The 20,902-nt window shown below is 41.3% G+C and overlaps 1 protein-coding gene across 8 annotated transcripts in view; it reads right to left on the minus strand.

The window, feature by feature from the left end:
* Positions 1-20,902, minus strand: part of MTCL1 (microtubule crosslinking factor 1) — a 101,817-nt gene that overhangs the window by 73,529 nt on the left and 7,386 nt on the right. For all 8 annotated transcript variants that reach the window (XM_059858260.1, XM_059858300.1, XM_059858293.1 and 5 more), the window contains exons 2-3: positions 16,585-16,809; positions 14,943-15,101 (exon numbers count right to left, since the gene is read on the minus strand). In XM_059858260.1, the coding sequence (XP_059714243.1) occupies positions 14,943-15,101; positions 16,585-16,782 (357 nt within the window). In that variant the 5' untranslated portion in view covers positions 16,783-16,809. The remainder of the gene's footprint in view (positions 1-14,942; positions 15,102-16,584; positions 16,810-20,902) is intronic.

Consider the following 20,902-nt stretch of genomic DNA (forward strand, 5'->3'; position numbering starts at 1 on the left):
TGCTTCTGATGAGCATCATTATGCTGAAGCAATTTATCATGCTTGATGTCTGAAAGAGCTGTTCTCTTTCCACAATCCTAGCCTTTGTACCATCACTCTCTAAAAATTTGGGCATTATAATTTCCTTCCTCCTTCTGCTTCTCTTTCATGAAAACTCTGCTGACAATTGTGAGACAAAATACAGAGCATGCACACAATCTCAGATAACTATTAAATCCCCTGAGAATTAAGAGATACTTTCACTGCCACAGGTGAAATTCCACTTTGAGTCTTTAGCTCCAGTGTCCCTCATCCAGCAAATGCTCCAAAGAAGAGCAGAAGAGAGACAGCTACCTGCAGCTGGTGTATCTGTAAGTAGGCAAGCAGCTGCCCCAAGTGCACAGCAGATCAGGTGACTGCTCTGCAGGAGGAATATTTGTAGATGTAGCTTGGCAAAGAAAGGAAAGGAGACATGTTCTTTTCCATTCCTCCTGGAAGATGAACGAATTATCCCCTACAAAAGGCAGAAGCTGGTGGGTTGGCTGGTGCCCTCAGATGTGCAGCTGCAAGAGGCTACCTCTGCTTATGATAACAGAGAGCAGCCAACCCATGCCAAGTCTGTCAGCAGATCATTTTTGTTACTGCTGTTTACAAACAAACCTCATTCCATGCTGAGATTTCAGCGCTGGCAATCAAAAGGTAAACTAAACAGATTTACGTTGAAGCTTTGATTGACCAAACAGCAAGCCCCAGATGCTGCTTCAAACACCATTTGCAAGAACAGAAATACCTTTTAAACTTTTAACTTCTCAGCTTCACCTAGTTGAGACTTTAGTTCATTACCTGCTGCCACAGTGCTGAACTGACAGTCTGGAGCTGACAAAATGCTACCACATAAGGGGAAAGGGACAGCGTGGTTGCTGGATCCTACACCCTGTGGGCAGGAGTAGGCACTGCACCATAAGACTCCAATCAAAAGGTTTTTTAGCTAACTTTTGAGAGTATCCACAGTTGCAAGACACTGAAGCCTTCAAATTTTATTTGGCTGTATCCAAAACACTTCATTAAACCTCAGGCACTTGTTTGCTGGAGGACATCAAACCAAAATATTGGGTGCTTTGATGTATACGTATTAGTCTAAAGGATTAATTAGGTCTGCAAGAATGATTTGAGACAGAAAAAAATCCATTTGCCTGGAAGTTTGCCTCTGGAGATAGCCACTGTTACCTGTGAAGGCTTGACTTGGCCTCACCACATAGCCAGCTTCTCTTTCAAAACTACATGCAGAAATCAGAGCTTTGATTCCTCTCAAGGTCCAATTCCCTTTTAAATATGTAAGAATTGTCATCAGCTTCTCCCATATTTAAAAATTCCTATGAACTGAATGCTAAACTCCTAGAAAGCTTAACATGGACATATTTTTCCCTACCTGGGCAGTAATGGGATATTTTACTTTTTGTTTCATTGTCTCACTCCCCAAGGCTGTATTTGTAACACACATTCAGCCATGATTAAAAAAAATAATTCTAATTAAAAAATGAAAACAAAGTAAAAAGCCAAAGTTATTACCCCATGAGGTTAAAAAAAAAAAAAAAAAAGAAGCACAGGTAGCTATAATTATTATTACATTTTGATATCTGCTCACTTCTGGTCAAATTCTCCATCTCCTGTGACAGAGGAAAAGATAAGTTGTCACTGCTATCCATGTCATACTGGGAGAGGCTGACTTCCTGGCTATAATAGTTAGGAGTGCTGTCAAAAAAATCCCTAAATGCAGCACAGTCACTAATGATTTCATTGTGGTACATCTTCCATTTGAAAATAATAGTCAGTACTTTAACGGAGAAAATAGAAGCTCAATAAATCCTTAATGATGCCTAGTCTCTTTTATGCTAGCAGTTTTACATGGCAAAAACAATTCTTGGAAATGTCAACCTGCCAATCTGGTTTAAGGTTTTGAACCTTTGTTATGAATTTCAGAGGTAGACTAGAAATATTTCTGTTAATGGCTTTGTTTGAAATGTCTTGATTATGGATAATCAGGTATGAGCAGCAGATTCTTGCAACACAAGAAGCCCCTGAATAGAAAATTAAAGCTAAATCAACATTATCCCAAGGCTTTCTGTTCCTCATTCCCCATCATAAGGCTCCAAGTGGTTACTGCCACATCCTCCTCACCCAGCAGGTCTTCATGTGAAACAGAAGTAAAATGAGCCTTTGGTGGTGGGCGATTTATCCAAACTATTTCGTCTCCTGAATGCCCAAGAGGAAATCTCATATTCTTCCCCTTCTCCTCACTGAGCTGCCAAGAAAAACCCATCTCCAGGACCTCAGAGCAAGAGCTAGAGGGTCCAAGTAAGAAACTAAATCAGTTGTAGACCAGGAAAGGGAAGAAAAGATGGCTTAGATTTTAAAGCCCAGATTATAACATGACAAGAATCTGTGCATTTAATTAGTGCTCTTGTCTCCTTCAGTTGTGCTGGCTGATGACCCAGAGTAAAGGTGCCAGGATCCGATCAACACCCCCATTTAAAACCAGTTAACAGACTGTCAGGTTTAGTTGTGAAAATGCCTTTATTAGTAACTGGTTTTAGCGAATCCTTGGAAAGCACTGTCACTCTTTATACACTGAGAATTACATGCTGGTTGCTTGAGGAAACTGAAGCCTTCAGGAAAGCTTTCTTTTTTCCCTCTCTCTTGAATTGTATTCACAGTGAAAAATCATGTAGTAGCATTACAAAGACCTTTCTTTCAATACCAGATTCTTTGAAGAGGTGTGGTACTTCTTGTGGAGCGTTACATCGTGGATACCTGTGGTATATTGTGTCCAAATCCTTCCTCTTCCTCCTCCTTTTAAGGAAAGCATCCGTGAAGACACAAAGCATGTGTGAAATGTCCATATCCAAATTGCTCAACCCCCAAAGGCTCCCTCTTCCTTCCTTTTGACTAAGAAAATTACTGTCAAATTTTCTCCTGATCATCTTGTAGCACAGAAGCAACAATGCTGAAGTTGTCCACGGTGTTTATTCATGCCAGCTCAGAAGGACAGCAATTCATGCAATGTTTCTGTTTTTCCCAACAGCCTGAGAGCACAAAACCATGTTCAATGAAAGGCAGCTGCAGGAGTGCCAATGGCTCATCTTTCTGTGCAGAACCACAAGAACTCTTTCTATTTTTTACATTCTCCCCCCAAAAGAATACACAATTTCTTACATATGGTTATTTTTGTAAGAGTTGTGTCCAAGAGAAGCAAGAGACATCTCTGAATTTGTGTTATTTAACTTACAGTCTCCTCTATGGCTGTGTGAACTGGTGGACTATTCATTCAAACAAAACTGAACAGATGTAAAACTTCACCCCAGAGTGAAATCAACACTGTAGGATAAAAACCACCCTGCCTTTAATATTCACTGACATATTGTTTTCCATTTCATTTTGTTTTTTGCACTCAATACAGTCAGGCCCAGAATGGAAGTGGACAAGTTATCCCACCACGGGAATGTTCTCACAGTATTTTCGGGGAGATTGGGAGCAGGTGGAGCCACAAATAGCAGAAAAAGCTTCCTGTTTAAAGATTTTTTTTCCTTGCCTGAAGTCCTGACCTAGGGGAGCAGCTTTTGGCAGCAGCTGTGAAGTAACTTTCCAAACAGTGTAGCTCAGCCCTCAGCAGCAGAGACTGCTGTCCCAAGGTGTGTCTGCAGTCCTGCACATCTCAGCTGCCCCTAACCTCGAGGGCTGGTTTGCACATACTGGAGAATTTTGTGTTCAACTTAACATCTGTATCTGAAAAATGCTGAGGAAAAACCTAAGGTGAAGAAGAAAAGGAAGGAACAGAAGGTGAGAGAATCCCACCAAGGAGGACCCTGTAGAAGGAGAGAGAGCAAAGCTGATCTGTTTGCCATTGGAGGGGATGGAGGACACCAAGAGGGATTTTTTTTTCCTTTTTTAAGGAAACCAACCCTAATTTCTTTTTCCTTTCTCTTGTGAAGGTAATTCAGAAACTGTGGTCACATACCCTGACAGATCACCGCCACAGCGGAGAACATAGTAACTATCATTCTGTAATTTTAATTCATGATGGTCAAGGTACAACAATTGGTGGTTTTAATACAATGGTCAACAGTGTATTAAAACCACCAATCCAACAAGTGATTCCCACCCTTTCACATCCTTATAAGTTATGTAGGGCCTACATTTCAGTTCCTCCCCAAGCTGTTGTGGGAACCTTCCCCTATAATTGCCCATAGTTTATGATACCTTTGGCTGTATGCACTACAACTTCTGGTTTGGGAATAATCAACAAATTTGTAAATTAATCATAAAAGACACATGAGCGTGCAATGGAAAAGCAGAAGGATTCCTATAGAAAGGAGGACTTTGGGAATGACCAACCTGTCAGCCTCACCTGTGTGCCTGGGAAGACCATGGAACAGATCCACCCAGAAGCTATGCTAGGGCACACAGAGGACAGGGAAGTGATTTGAGATATCCAGCACGGCTTCACCAAGAGCAAGTCCTGCCTGAGCATCCTGATGGTCTTCCACTGATTCCATAAGTGGGCAAGGGAAGGGTTAGCCCAGTTTATAACCTGCAAAAATGATAACCTGTGCATTTTCTCCAAGGAACTCTTTCCCAAACTGGTGGGGGGGAGGGGCTGCTCGAGTTTGCTTTCTAGAGGGACCCCATTTGGAGGTTTCCTCCCAAATTTGCCCTAAACCAGGACACCCACAGAGGTGGTAGATGCCCCATTCCTAGAAACATTCAAGATCAGACTGGGGCTCTGAACAACCTGATCTAGTTGAAGATGTCCCTGTTTATTGAATGTGGGTTGGACTAGTTGACATTTAAAGATCCCTCTATTCTATGACGGACCAGATTCTTGATAACTGAAAGAAGAAAACAAATCCCTAATTATTTTTAATAAAAAAATATATTAAAAACATTAACAAGGAAAACAATTAAAAGGTTTGCAGATTTGCATCTGCTTTAGAACTGTTTTATCATATCATTTAATAGCTTTATTCTCTCCTCCATCCCTTCAAAGTCTTTTTTTATTTAACACCACAGAACTCAGGATGGGAATTTATCCTGAACTCCTCATGCAGCAACAATGAGGTGAGCTGCCTTCACCAATCTCTGCACAAGACCCACTTTCTCTTGGCACAGCTGACTGAGGCAAGAGCACGCTGAAGAGATTGGACTGTAACTATTTTGGAGTGATCCCTGAGAAAGAGGCCCTAAATAGACCAATACGTACATCTGTCAGTCTCAGATGGATCGTTGTGCTTCTTCTGCCCACGTAGGCATTATGCTGATGTCCCTAAATATCAGCACAGCTTACCCTCCCCAGCTCTGGCTACTATTGATGGTGCAAGACCTAAAATTTGGGTACGAATATCTTGTAATTTTTGTATTCATTTCGGCTAGAGCTTCCATCTTGTGACAAAATACACAGTAAAGAGAAAAGGAAACAGAGAAATCCCAAGTCGTGTACCCATTAAGGGCAGACTGTGTCATTTTTCTAAAATGAATGAACCACCATGGTGGGCACTTAAAGAAAATTCAGACTTTCTCAGATCAAGTCACATCAAATCCAAACCCAAATCAAGTGAAGGCTTTGCCATGCCTCCTCCCACAGAACAGATACTGTCTCCTCATCAGGTATTTTTCAACAGGTTGAGTATAGGAACAGGGTGAAAAAACATCCTAACCTTGCAGCAAGGTCCCAGCTGAGATAACTGCTGGCAAAACCAATGGGGGTGTGGGGATCACTCCTGTAGGGATGAGAAAGAGCCTGAAATACTGCACACACCATGGCTTTAGCATGGACTGGGTTTGCAAAAAGAGCAAGATAGGTGAAAATATCCTCATCTGTGGCCCAAAGAAGCAGGTTATTTACCAAGAGCAGCAAAACGTGCTGATTAGAAATTGCTTGAAGAGCCACAACTGCGTAATTCCACCTCTTTACCACTAAACCCTTTTCCTGACCTACTTGCACCAGCTGACTCCATTTTTCCCTTTCAGAGGAATGGAGAACTTCTTGACAGATCCAGGCAATGTGTGGCACTCTGCCGAGCTGGGCTGCCTTTCAGCCAGCAAGGCTTTGAGCAGTAGAGCCAGGCTTACCTGCACAGTGCCAGGCATGGAGAAGGAGGAAAGTCCAGTGCTGTGGCATGTGGCAATGGAAAACTTGCCAAGACAGTCAGATCTCTGCCCCTCATTCATCCTCTGACAGCTTGAGTAGTGCAATGTTAATAATTCATAAGTTATCTCTGCAATAAGTTACGTTCTCCTTTTAAAAATAGAGCTAGAGAAGCAAGTCTAAATAATTAATTTCAGAAGAAAAACAATCAAGCAACCCTTTCAAAGAAGGACAAAAATCAATAGCTCTGACTTTTTTTCACCTTGCTAAGCATTTCCGGAAAATACCGTCCCCATGGATGACAATGCCCCGGTGTGACACATATTCCTAAGTGCAGCATCATCACGACAAAAACTACAGGCAATCTGCAAAATTTGTTTAGAATCTATGCATCTCACAAAGCTGCTCTTCTCACCCTGACAGACTGTCTCTCCCTCTTTTCCATCCTGCTACCCAGCGCTCCAGATGCTGGGATGAAATTACCGGTGATGTGAGAGGAAAACAGTTGGCACCCACTCACCTGGAGCCAGCCAAAGGGCAGGGAAGCTGTGCCTCCCAGGAGTGGTGGCACTGAGCTGCCCACTGATGCCAGCTCTGCACTGAGCACCAAATGAAGGGAGCTTCTTTACAGGTTTGCACACCATTTCTCCTTCAGCTGGAACTCCCTGATTTGCACAAGGCTGCATTCACTTGGGATCTGTGCTGGGTCCTCTGAGCCCTGGGAGGAAAGCAGGGAGGGCAGGGCACGAGATATCTCTGAAACTACAATGCCCTGGTATCCACCTCCACCCCAAACACCGCATGACACTTCCCACAGGAACAGTTGTCAGATGGTTGCTGATCTGATTTAGTTTCACCGGAGAGTGGAATGGCAAGGGATATGCCTAATCAACTTCAGCATGCATTTAGCTGTGGATACTCCAGCTTTAAATCACAGCTTCTGTTCACAGAAACAGCAGCATGCTGTGACAGTTTGCTTCTCCTGAAACAAAGTCTTGTCCACACCTTGGCAAGGAAAACAAAGGGTACTGTCTTCACCAAGGACCTATGCCCCAATTGAAACACGATTTAGAATATGGAGAGCGTGCACTTATTTTTCCCCCCAGAACAGCACTTGAAGGATTTTCTACCAATATTTTGCAAAGGCTTGCTGAAGAAAACCTTTAATTATGTTAGGATATATTAAGAGAAGGAATGAAAAGAAAAGAAGGTATTTTTCAAATGAAAATGTCACAGGGACTACAGTTTGTTTGCACTGTCACTGCTGAAGCCCATGTGACAGCAGGATTATTTTTGGTAACTGGGTGGAGGATGGGGAGACTGATACACTATTTGAACTTTTCCATGCCAGCCTCTGCTATTGAAAAAGTTACTAAAAGACTTCTGCTATGTAGTAAGAAAAATTAATTATCAATGGAGCACAGAGAAATTTATTTTATCATACAGAGAAGGTTTCCTTATAAGTAACCGGTATCTAGACAGTCATGCAGCTATGGAAGGTCATTTTTCCTGCTGTAAATGCCATCACCTAAACATAATTTCTCCATATGCAAAGGCCAGTTGTGGTTCTTTTAAGTATTTGGGAGTAATGAAGGAGGTGAGTCAGCAGAAGCCCTTGCCTGGAATGAGAAACTCAGGCTGAGTAACAGAAGAGAAGAGATTTTGCAGGAGACAGATCTCTGGATCTGATCAACAGAATCACTGTTACTTTATCTCAAAATCACTCACTTCAAAAATTATAATAGGATTTGGAAGTAATGTCAGATGATTGCTGGCCAGTCTGGACAAATAGCAAATAACTAGAGAACAAAGACAAATCAGAGCTTGGTGGCAACTTATTTGCTAAATCATAAATCTTAATTTCAGATGCAGATACAGCTCAGGGAGGGCATTTATAACATAAGAGAGTGGCACAAAATATTTGGAAAATGTGAGAGGTCCTTTGGTTTAAAAATATTTTTAAATTTCTAAAAATAAATGTGGACAGTGCATTAGAAGATGTATAATGCAATAACTTAAAAAAAAAAAAATCATGCTACTGAGTTTGCTTCCTAACTACTGTGTTTTTTTGAGTCCAGAGAGATCCATTCCCATGCATGGCCTCCTCCTAAGAAGGAGCAGAACATTTCACTCTCTCTACAGTTCCTGAAATGCCATAACAAGTATAAATCATTCACTGTTGGTAGGTACCAATTTATTATTTATCACAGTGAAAAAAAAAAGATATTGGAGACAAAATGGTTCTGCAGTAAAACTTTCATTCAGTTAATGGGTTTAGTTATGATTATTGCATAGGACTTTATTCCTTAAAACTGTCACAAGCACTAAATTCTAAACAGGGTTATTGAGTCAATATATTGTTCTTGCTTCGTCCTTTTAGTGTTACTTGAATCCTGTCCTGTTTCTCATAAATTTCCCTTCAGGTAAACTCACTGATAGCTAAAAAAGGTAATGTATTACAAAAATCAAGGAATTTTCACAGTATATCCCTACTTCTGTGAGTAAATCTCCTTTGAAAAATGTCTGAAAAACATTATGTGCCACTTTAATAAATATGTATAAATTCCTAGCTAATGAAAACATGGGGTAATGTTTTATGCAAACAAGTGTGTTTTCACCAAAAATAATTTCCTTAGCACTTGTGTACCACTTTGCACCAGATCTGTATTTATATCAGAGCAAAAAAGAGGGAAATCTGATTTCAGCTTGAGATAATCACAGTTTACACACATGTGTAGCAGCATGAGTTTTGCCCTACTCACAAGGTTCGTGGCAATGAAAATCACTGTCACACTCAGCTCCAGATTTCACACACAGCAGCCTCCAGATTTCATTTGCTATGTTATACTTATAGAGGTAATTCTTCTGTGAGCAAAATGCACTCCACTTCTATTGATGTTAAACAGAGTATTGCACTTGCACTTTGGAGCAAAACTTGTCTCAAAATAATATGTCTGAAAGACTTTTCAACTTATCTTGTGCATTTCTACCATTTTTATGAGGTTCTGAATGTAGGCTTTCACTCTGTTATGCAAATATTTAATGGAAAATTTGCTTTGACTGTTACACGCAGCAGTTCTTGAACAGTGCCTCAAAAATAAGGTGCTGCAGGGGAGGAGCAGAGAATAAGCTTAGGCATTACACCATCCAAAGCAAGAAAAGCTCTTGGATGAAAGAGAATTTATAGAAGTCACTGTCCTAAAAAGCCCACAGGTGACCTGGGAAAGCCCATTTACAGTAGGTGCTGGTTCTCATCTCAGCCTGTGTCCTGAAGAGACATGTTGGAGGCATTACTATGGGCCAGAGGACCTGTACTTCTTTCCTTAAGCAGAAATGAATGGAAATAGGATTTCTTGCCTTTTGCCTCTACTTATTTGTAAAAACACTGCTGAACTTGAGCTGCAGCCATGGCCCTCTGTCACCTGGAAGTGGTTTTCTGAGTGAAGATGCCCAGGGAACAGCATCTGCATCTCTGATAGTCCCAGCAACCTGAAGGGTTTGAAGCATTTCAAGTGAAGTTAGGAGCTGGCCAAGAAAACTTCAGCGTCGCATGCGAGACTGCTGCTACAGCAGAGGTCCTTGCAAGACAGAAAGGAACACCTCTGGTTGCTCCCCCTCTGCTCCTTCTGCTTTCAGTGGCCATAAGAAAGACTGTCACCTGCTCAATACGGCCAACACAATCAGTCAATTTCTTCCCAGTGAACCCCTTTCCTCCCAGTTACACAATTCTCATTCACTTCTTGCTAGCCCATTTCACAGTACTCACACCAAATCTCCCAGCAGCTGCTGCCCCTGACCTTATTCCTCCCCTCTCTTTGTCTGCTCTGATGGGGCTGCCCATCCCCAGCAGTGTCAGTGCTGCCACAGCTCTGCCTCATCCACCACCCTGGCTCACCACGCCAAACCCAGACAAAGGACACAGGAAAATACACATCTAGCAGCTGCAAACAAGCAACCAACTCATTCTCCTCAGGGGACCCGGGAGCTGGTCCCATGCCATCTCAGTGCTTTTCTTCAATAAGCAGCAAAAATGGTTTGCTCTTCCCCAGGTATGGAGCTTTCAGAGACAGGATTGCTCTGAAAGGTACTGCTGGCAGGGGAATTAGTGATTGCTGTACATAAAGACACCCAACATTTGCCAAGCATGATTTCCTTGTTGTTTACACTTAGAATAAAAATAGATCATCCTTTTGTGAAGTATCTTTCCTGGGAAAGTATAAGGAAGAAGTTCCTTAAAGATGCCCTGGTGGCTCCAAAGAAATGAAGTTTGGGGTGAATTAGATGTCGAGTGGAGATGTTGAGTTCTCAAAGAAAATCCACTTGCTATTGTCAAGCCTTTGAGAAAAGTTCTGATTTGCAGATGCTCAGAAGAGAATTGGTAAGGGCTTTGCGCTGCAGCAAAGGAAAGGAAACTTTGGAAAAAAACTGTTCTGAATGCTTTCTGGTTGATTGATTGAGAAAAATTCTTAATACACATCGATATTTCTCATGAGGTGCATTAGGATATTAGGAAGGGGGAAATGACAGCTGCAGGGATGTTGCTGAGGTAATTTGTTAGTGATGGAGTCATTTTTTTTCTGTCCTGGCAGCCTGCTGACTCAAATGGCAATGTTAATAACCCAGACAACACGAGGAAAAAGCAAGCAAGCCTTGGCAGGGATATGTGTTCTTATCAAATCTGTGAGGGCACACTGCCTTTGCTTCCAAAGCTGTAAGGAGGAAGCAGCTTTGTTAAGTCAGAGAAAATCCTTGCAAATTCCTAGAAGGGACTGTTCTCTCAAACATCCCAGGATATGCTACAAAGAAGTGTTCACAGCAGTAGGAAAACTCTGCAGCTCTGATGGAGAATGCCACAGAAAAATGTATCAGAGGGTGCTGCAAAACCGGTTGAAATGTTCACAGTAAAAAGGACAGAAAGGGAAGATTTGAGAAATGAAAACTGAAAAAGTAGGTGAGTGTAATCATGGGAAAAATCAACTAACCACAGTGCTTCAGCAGATAGAGAAGACTGACACAAAAAAACCTTGCTACCGTCAGTAAAGTTAAAAAGCATTCAGCGAGAAAACATTTTTAGCCTGTGAAAGAAGTATCTTCAAAAGAATCAGTGACAGTATTTCAGGCAAGAGTAGCAGATGATGAACAGTGATAAACGAATAAAATCTGAAAAATTTAGGAAGTATTATGGGAAGGGAAAGAACTATATTATCTTTTGACTAAGAGAACTGAAAGCAAAAAAGGAAGTACAGTGGCATGAGTAAGCAAAGTGAGTGCCAGGATACTGATGAAGACATTCAGAAAAGAATGATGTCTAACTGGAAGACATTGGAATTGGACAAAATTCACAGGCATTCATTAAATATCCTTATCAACTCATATCTTAGCTGAAAACACAGGAAATGCAGCAAAAGGCTGGCGGGATGGAGCACATTTATGAAAAAAAGAAAAAGACAAAAGGAAAGAAGGAGGTGGCATCCTAAAAACCTGCAAGTGACTCACCAGTTATCTGAGAGCTCCTTAATGATACAATCAGTGAAAATCAGAATATTTTTTTGATGGGGAGCATTTGGCAGATACTAGAACAGAACAAGGGCCTAGATGCTGTTTTGATTATGCAAAAGAAACTGTGTCATGGAATGGGAATCCAGAAGCACCTGGGACTAGGGGGGAAGTTAGTAGCAATTCACAGGGAGGGGAGGGAAGGGGAGGGGAGGGGAGAGGAGGGGAGGGGAGGGGAGGGGAGGTTCGGATAGGAGAGGGGAGGGGAGGGGAGGTTTGGAGAGGTTCGGAGAGGTTCGGATAGGTTTGGAGAGGTTCGAAGAGGTTCGGAGAGGTTCGGAGAGGAGAGGAGAGGTTCGGAGAGGAGAGGAGAGGTTCGGAGAGGAGAGGTTCGGAGAGGAGAGGTTCGGAGAGGTTCGGAGAGGTTCGGAGAGGAGAGGAGAGGTTCGGAGAGGTTCGGAGAGGTTCGGAGAGGAGAGGTTCGGAGAGGAGAGGTTCGGAGAGGTTCGGAGAGGTTCGGAGAGGAGAGGAGAGGTTCGGAGAGGTTCGGAGAGGTTCGGAGAGGAGAGGAGAGGAGAGGAGAGGAGAGGAGAGGAGAGGAGAGGAGAGGAGAGGAGAGGAGAGGAGAGGAGAGGAGAGGAGAGGACTGTGAAGGATTATTTTCACAATAAGACACACTGAGAAATATTATTTAGTGACAAGAGAGGAAAGTCCCTCTCATATGTACTTAATAAAACAACTTGAAATTACATGGTCAGTAGGAGGCAAAAAAAATTGCCAGTTAAAACTGTACTGCTTCTTTCTTAAGGAAATAAAATTTTTATTTGAATAGAACATGCCCATATACCTAAGTAGTCCTATTGAAAATATCACAGGAGATCAAAACAGGTATTGGTGCAAAAAAAACCCCAAAACCAGCACTAAACATGATAAATGTTAGAAATTCTTCAAAAGATTATGATAAACACCAAAGGTGGCGTTGAAGAAAGAGTGCTTTCAGAGACATGTACAATTCCTAAAGGTATTTCAGCATGCAAAATACATTAAAGTTAATCAACATATATGCCATCTACTGCAGTGAGAAATGGGAGCCGAGGGAATTGCACGGCACGCCAAAGCTGGGCGAGCACTGAATTAAGCAATAAATATGAACATAGATGGGAGAAAACCTTTCTGTTAATCCAGTGATAGAGAATAGTCAAAGATATTGCAGAGAATGAGCATATGGTTGCAGGAAGCTATATCAGAGGGTGAATACTGTCTAACTGGGTCTCAGGCAACGCTCCAGGACCAGATAGGAAAATGATCCTTGTAACTGTTGGCCCTTAGATAGAGACAAGATGCAGAGTCAGGATGGATTGGGAAGAAGCTACATGGCTTTGGGGTCACTTTTATCCTGATATATAAAGCACTAGCTTTCCACTGGCATGCCTATAATACATTCTTTGCACACATTAAATGTTCCTAAGGAGGCACCACTTCTGGTAGTTATTTGAACACATCTTGAGTGAAGAATATTTTTTTTTTTTTTAGCAATGTCAACAACACTGCAAACACACTTATCTGACACATGCGTAGCTGTGTTTCTCCAGCTTTTGGCTCATCTGTCCTTGTGCGACCTGCAAAGGACTCCAACCTTGTCTTCTCACCTCCAGTGACCTTGTGAAATTGTGACTGCCAGAGAAACCACAACTCATGGCTTGCAAAACCAGACTATCTCTTCTTCTACTACTACTACTACTACTACATCTCATGATCCCTCTTATGCCCAGCTTTATCTCCAGATCAGCGTGAATACATCCCATCATTCTACCTGCTATCTCTCCCTTTCCCTAGCTCCCCTCCAGCTTTTGCCTCTTACTGGCAAGGAATGCATACAAAGTAAGGGTGCATTCACCTCATCTTGCAATCCAGCAGAGAGACAGCTGACTTAGCAGCACTTCCCAGCACAGCTGGGCTGCTGCAATCTAAGTAGCAAGGTAAATTCGGCCTGGTTAGAGCTTGAGCCTTCAGCACTGCTGGACCATTTTTCCCTCGCTTCTCACCCACAATTTAGTTTCTGCTTGAACCCCAAGACTATCAAGCAGTACCCAGTGGACCTGCATGTTAATCTACAACAAACAATAAATTAGGTACTGTTGATGAGATGGCATTTTTTTACAGAGCAGAGACTGCAGAGCCTGTAACACGTCCACTGTATCATGTCCACTTAGAACAGCATTCACAAAAACATTGAGAAAGGAGAAGAATAGCTAAAACATCATGCAGACTTTATATTTTGTGTCAGGTTCACAAGTAATCTAAGCAACACTGATATGTGTACCAGCTGATGATCTGCTCTGTTAGGTACAAACACTCCAAAACCCCTGAACTGGGCTACTCATAACTCAAAACGCACAGAGAAATTAAATAAGGGCTGTCCTTATAAAACTGAGCCAGGCTTTGTGCCAGTTGACTCACAAGTAATGTTGGAAAGATTAAAATAACACATAATTGCACCAGCTCTCTAAATCTGACCAGAGCTCAGAGGATAAATGTCTTACCTCATTACTTTTAAATGCTCTATCTCAATCTGGTTTAAAACAGAGCAGGGGCTGTGAACTGCCAATCTGCTGTACTGTTAAGGGAACAGAAATACCACTGCAGATTGGGATGTAGGCTCCAGCAAAGAGCTGTTCTTAGTATTTGGCTTCCCTTTACAGTCCCCTGCTCCTCAGCTCACTTGCTTCCAAGGATCATCACTTCACCCAGTATGACTGTGTGTCAGCGCCAGTTGAAATGATCCCTTTTCTCAAGAGACAGCATTTCTGTGCCTGAAGTGCAATGTTATTTATACATTACAGACCACATTCCGGCTGCCCAGCTCATGCTGATGGCTCCACCACCACCACTGAGGAGTACCAGCCAAACCAGCGGCTTGCCTATCTGAGCCCTGCTCTCAGGGACAAGTCATGCACACTTCATTTGACTTTCAAGTAGGTGGAAGTCCCAGTCTGTGTAAAGAACAGCCAGAGCTAGCTGGAGTCAAATCAGAAAGAGTTTTGCTCCAGCAGGAAGAGAGTTCTTAAGGAGACAGTTTAAAATGGCACAGAAGCCCCGTGAGAAGCCCCGGACAAAAAGTGGAGCATCACTCATCTACATCTCTATTGATTCTAAATTACCGATGACGTATCTGGGACATACAACAAAGGAGACCTTTGGGGCAATTGTACAAGCAATATCAGCAAGCACTTCATGTAAGAATTAGTCTAAGACACCTGCATGCCAAATTTCCATTCTAACCCATGCAATACTGCTCTGCATGGCTTTTCTGACAGTTGCTTACCTCTTTTAACTTGTCCAGCTCATTTTGCAGCGTCTGCTTGGATACTTCCACCTCAATGATTTGCTGCCGAAGGACTTCATTTTCATCTTCTGCTTTAACTCGCTTCTCCTCCACGCTCTCCAGCTCATGGTGCAGTCTGACAGAAACATCTTTGGCTACCTGGTCAAAAGAGCACAAATCCATGAGGACCATCCATGAGGAGCAACAGCTACGGTATGTCTCCTACAGTAAGAAGCATATCACAGCCTGAGATAGCCAAGAGATTTTTAATTCAATTATGACACTGTTGATGGAACACTCCAAGCCTTCCAAGTACCAAAATGAATATTCATTTCTAATAAAGGAATCCAGAATGAAAATATATTTGATTACCCAGCTCCAGCTCCCTCTCCACATTATGCTAAGGCAATGTCATGAACAGCAGGAGGAAACAAGCAGGCACCAAAGCTGCCCATCAAAGTCCCAGCACATCACACAGATAAAGCCAAAGAAAAGGAATTGTGCTGTAAATCTGATGGGCTATCGATCAAAGCCACACAAACTTGCTGCTCTAGCAGAAATCACAACTAGGCAACAGTGATATGAAAGCAAAGAAATATATACTAGCTTAGGTTTTCTGAGTCCAGCCTAACAAGAATAGATATTTACTCCAAAAACATTTGTTAAGGTGATTCATCATACAACATGAGGAATTGTGGAATTACAAGCAGTCAGTAATAAAAACACTCAGTATCTCTTTCATTGAAATCTAGGTACAAGATCTTTACAGAGTAATGTATCATTGCTATTGTTATAAGGTTATAATTTGGTTTTCATCATAAAAGAAAAAATTAGATCTGACATTTTAAAAGGTTTGATGACTTGATATGTTACTCTCATTTCCACTGCTGACAACAAATCATTCTGCTTTCAGAAGGTTTTATGTTTTGCATTTATAAGTACAATATTCTTAATAATTCTAGTTAGAAGCAGTCCTCCCTACAGAAGATATTCTAAAAACAGCTACAAGATAGCAATATGAAGAAAGATGAGTAAAGCTAGATAACATCATGTCTACATAAAGCTTTACTTGGTCTTGATGGAAGCATTTCTGAAAGATACAAAAACTGCTTCAGTATGAATACAATTTTGACAGGTATTTGTGTTTGTAGGGAATCAGCATGCTGATTCTCTATCTGCCCTGCAAAAATATTATAACACTCTGTTCCTGTTACAAGTAACTCACTAGACACCAAGAAATGCGATTTAGACTATTTTTTTTCCAGTTACTTTGCATAAGCAAGAAGTGAAAAGGAAGGAAACAGCATGAACTGGAAAAGGCATATCAGGTTTTGTTTACACAGTATTGCAAAGCTAAGGTTTTCAGTAAAACCAGTAAATCAAGACCCTTTAAATCTTTCAAATGCAGAAATGTAATTTGACTTTATTTCTTTCATTTTGAATCTGAACACATGTTTTTTTACTCACAGACACATCTTTTTATGGCAATGAGCAGAATATTTGCTCTCCACCACAGCAGAAGGAAATTGGTTGTGACATTTGGAGAACTACTGCTTGTTTCATGTGTCACCCTCACTTCCATTGCAGAGAGCCACATCACAGTCTGCTCTCTTTTGCTGTGATTATGAATCTCACAACCCACCTTTAAATCTTGTTCCAGGCTCCTAATGAGCTCTCCATCCACATGGCCTGTTTGTGCAACTTTCAAGCTTTTCTGTTCTGCTTTCCTGAGACGATATTGCAGAATGCGGCAATTCTTGTTCGCCCGGTCCAGCTCTCGCCGGAGCTCCTGCAGCTGGTAAACATCTTCCTCTAAATAGCTGTCACGCATTTCTTCCATTTCAGCCCGAAGTTCATCCAGCTCATCCTGTGAGAAGTCAAAACAGTGCTCCATCATACCTCTAAATCTCACCCATGGGAGCAAAATAGGAAACATGCTCACTAGGATACCACATTAATGAAATGATACAGATTGCAACACACAGCTCCAGAAGCCACAGGAACAGAAGTTCTAACCCAACAATGAGTAATTATGCTGAACTAAATTCATGAATACTTGTCATATTTCTTTCAACTGCTTTGATAATTAAAAACAAACCAGATGCTCATATCTCTTGAAACTGGTAACCTTCATTTTACCATCTCAAGTTAAAATTAAAACTGCACAATACTTTACCACCATGTGAACCAATTCCTTGCTTTACTTAGACTGCAGTAAACCTACTTAACCAAGCACCTCAACAACTCTGCGTGGTGTGCCTTTTTAACAACCAACATCTCCTAAAAATGAAATTCTTAGGAGAAAAAGAGTCCCTTAAATGAAATGATGAAATGCTCCATATGGAAATGCTGTCCCATCTGAGCCTAACACTGTGCACTGGCTTAATGGACGTGTGCAGGAGAAAGTGGGGTTTTGTTGTGTGCACACACATCTCAATAACAGGACCACAGGAACAAAACAAAACCTGTGCCCGTGGGAATAACCTGCTGGTTCTTTTCTGGGCATGATGAACTGTCCCAGTTCCACGTTGTACTGTGTGTAGCACTTGCTCTCTAAAGTCAGATTAAAGATTTACAGTTGAACAGGATAAGCTCTATCCCTGTCATTTGTTTAATGCCTGTGTGACTGAAGCTCCAAAGCTAGAACTGTTGTCAAGGTCTTCCAGGTAGAGGAGTACAAAGTATTAAACTACTGCATGAGAGAAAAAAAATTATTCTACAAACTGAACAAAGTTGGTGGAAGGGAATCAAGAAGAAGAGGCAGGAGGAGAATATTTGAAATTAACTAATTATTTTTAATTGGTTTCCATAAAATTGTATTTGATGTTACAAAAACAAAATTTTCTGTGGAAAATTTTGCTTAAATAAGATTCCAGGAGAACTTGTACTGGGGCTGGCTGCACTGTGACCCCACTTCAGATCTGTAAACCACTCCTGAAATACCAAGGATGGCTGGAGATTATTTCACACTTGAAATTCCAAAGGTGGCCAGAGAATATTTCCCACTTGTCTCAGGTGGAGAGGGCACTGCTATGAAGTCAGTACCCTTGACAAAGGCCCTCCTGCCTCTGGCTGAACTATCCCTGTCCAGTCCCTGCAAGAACACATCTGCCCATACTCTCCTTTCACCCCTCCCATGACATAACCAGACTGACATATTAATCTTGCTTCATTGGAGCTTTGATAACCAGTGCAGGGCAGATCTTGTCCCTGAGCACAGTCCTGACCAAATGAGGATGGGTAGATGGGTTCTTTAGCCTTGTCAGTTATGTTAGAATTACAGCATTATCCTTACCAAAATCCCATCCCTGTATAAATACTCCAGTATTTATACAGCCATGGTTTAATTTCGATTAGTTGAGCCAGCATAAATTTTGGGTACACACAAGGCCTGTTTTTTCCAAAATTACAGCTCTGGGCTCACAGTGAGGCTTTGCTCCACCAGCACAGCCCACTCAGGACCCTACACCCTTCTCCCAGGATGCTCTGAAACGACAGAGGAGTTTTCTCACAAGCCCACTATGTCACTGTACATTCCCAATATGTTCAGATTTCTGCTGCAGGAGCATCCAGTCCCACAGCCTCTGTGGGACAGGGGCAGGATCAGAATATTTGTGTGGATGGATAAACTCAAGGGTTACTCCCCAGTGAGCTGGATCCTGCTCACACCATACACTGTCTGAAAAGGAGTAGTGTAAGCACAGTCATTGAGGTTACCCTTGCAGCAATAACATCCTCTCTAGTTCCAAATACATTAATTAAGCACAAACAGCTGACTTCAACGAAGCAAATGAGCTCTGCAGACCAAACTCAGCAGGATGTATTTCAAACAATTTAGGATCCAGGCTCTATCTACCCCTCCTCAGGACACAGCCAAATACTCTGGCCAGTTTACTGCCGATGTACTGGTGAAGTTTTGATACATGATGTATATTTTTAAAAAGAAAAACATAGCAATGCATGCTTGATTGGAGTGGGAACAAGACCTGCTTTTCTTTTCTGTGTACACACTTATCACTACACTTCACATTTATAGACACTTTGAAGAGGTGAAGTAAAAGTTTAGCCAGTGAAGATAGGAGATGCAGAAGAAAATATCAAGGTTTCAGAAACTGATTAGAGAGTAGCAGTGGCTTTTGAACCTAAGAAAAGGAGTACACTTGTGCATTATCAGCTTATTATTGAGGTATTTTGGCTAAGGTACTCATACCAAAAGTAGAGTCTTTACCAGTCAGAGCTGACACAGCCCTAAGGAATGAACAGGACCAGAGTTATTTCTTAAGGGTTGTCTGCAGACTCAGGTGTTGAATTCACCTCAACTAGATTTAAGTTCAATTAACTTTTTAATGTCATCTTCAGAATGCTAATATTAGATTAGTAATTAGGTTGTAAATTAAAATTTTGAAACACAAATCCACAATAAAGAAAAACAACTGTCATCAACAAATTAATGGGATCTGGTTGATAATCTGCTGTTTACATTTAAGAACTAAGCAATGGCTTTCATGCATAAAGTAGCCTGCAATCATAATGTCATTGCTCATCTCTTAAACTTCCTTCTTATCTTTATCAGGTTTTGTTGGTAGGAAATTTCGTTGGTTTCTAAAGGCAAATAAAAAACAATATTTGATTTCAAAGCATTTATTGCAATCAAATTTGGAAAGTGAACCTCACATAATTTTAAACAACCAAATCCCTGAAACACTCATCCCACTGAAACTGAATATTTCCAAATCACATCTGTGGGCATGGGAGTTCTCCCAGCTGTAAAAGTCACTCTGTGTATGCTGGAGACTTCAATCCAATGTCTTTCCTCACAACAAAGAAGTTCCTCAAAGAGTTGCAAGCATTGGCATGAGTTATGTTTTAGGAGATAGGACTGTCTTTAATCTCCTGGTAAACCAAAGTTTTCTCAATCTCTCTTACCAGCACAACTACGACTTTGCAAGTCAGTGTTGAGGTGTTTTATTTTGGTTGTATTTCTGGTTTGATTTTTTGGGGGGCTTCGGTATTTTTTTGGGGTTTGTTTGTTTTTGTGTTTTTGTTTTGGGTTTTTTTTTTTTTTTTGGCTCTATGCTTGCCTCTGGTTTTGGTTATAAATACAAAGTTTGTTTTTCTCTAGTGTAATTGTAATTTTGCAGATAAATTGAAATTTAGAATACAATGAAGGAGGCTGTACTTTAAAATCTCACACAGTTCTCCTCTCAGATATTTTTTGACTGACTCAGTTTCTTTTCCACAAAAAATTTCTTTTCTACTCCCAAAATTTTCACATAGAAATCAAACTGTATCCTGACTTCTTATATTTAGAGATACAGCACCCTTTGGATGAGCCTTAAAACAAGGCAAGGTGAGGCCACAAACAGTTTTGACTGTATAAGGAGCAGAAACCTCACTGTACAGGCTGCATGCAGCTTCAGCCCATATTCTGCTGTATTGTTGCAGTGCTCGGGGCTTGAACCCATGTAGTCTGTCCAGCCCAGAGAGAACAAGAACCAGATTAAATCAGACAGATTAAATCTTTTGGAATAGCAACATGAAGTCCTATCATTATATAACAAATATATAGAGAGGAATATGTCATCTCTGGAAAATCTGGCTCAGATTTTTTATGTCAGTCAGCACACAATTATAGATCCTGGGATAACCTTTACTAAACCGTAAAAGTTTAACTTTAGTTACAATAAAGACACAATCTTGCTTTCAATATTGGCCACAAGGCCACTGACAAGGGTGTAGATGCTTTCATTTCTTAACAGTTTATTCTCTTTGGCAGGTACTTGTGATTCTGCTGTGGACACTGAAACTGCATGGTAACAGATCCTAAGTCAGAAAAGTTACAATTGCACCTGGAAAACCAGGACAGCTTTAACTCCTCCTCTAAAGTGATCCATGTACAGAAAATGAAGGAAGTTAAGTTAAAGACCCATGGAAGGGGAAATTACAACTGAAACTATGAT

This window comes from Haemorhous mexicanus, chromosome 1, assembly GCF_027477595.1.
Source record: "Haemorhous mexicanus isolate bHaeMex1 chromosome 1, bHaeMex1.pri, whole genome shotgun sequence".
NCBI classification, from domain to species: domain Eukaryota; kingdom Metazoa; phylum Chordata; class Aves; order Passeriformes; family Fringillidae; genus Haemorhous; species Haemorhous mexicanus.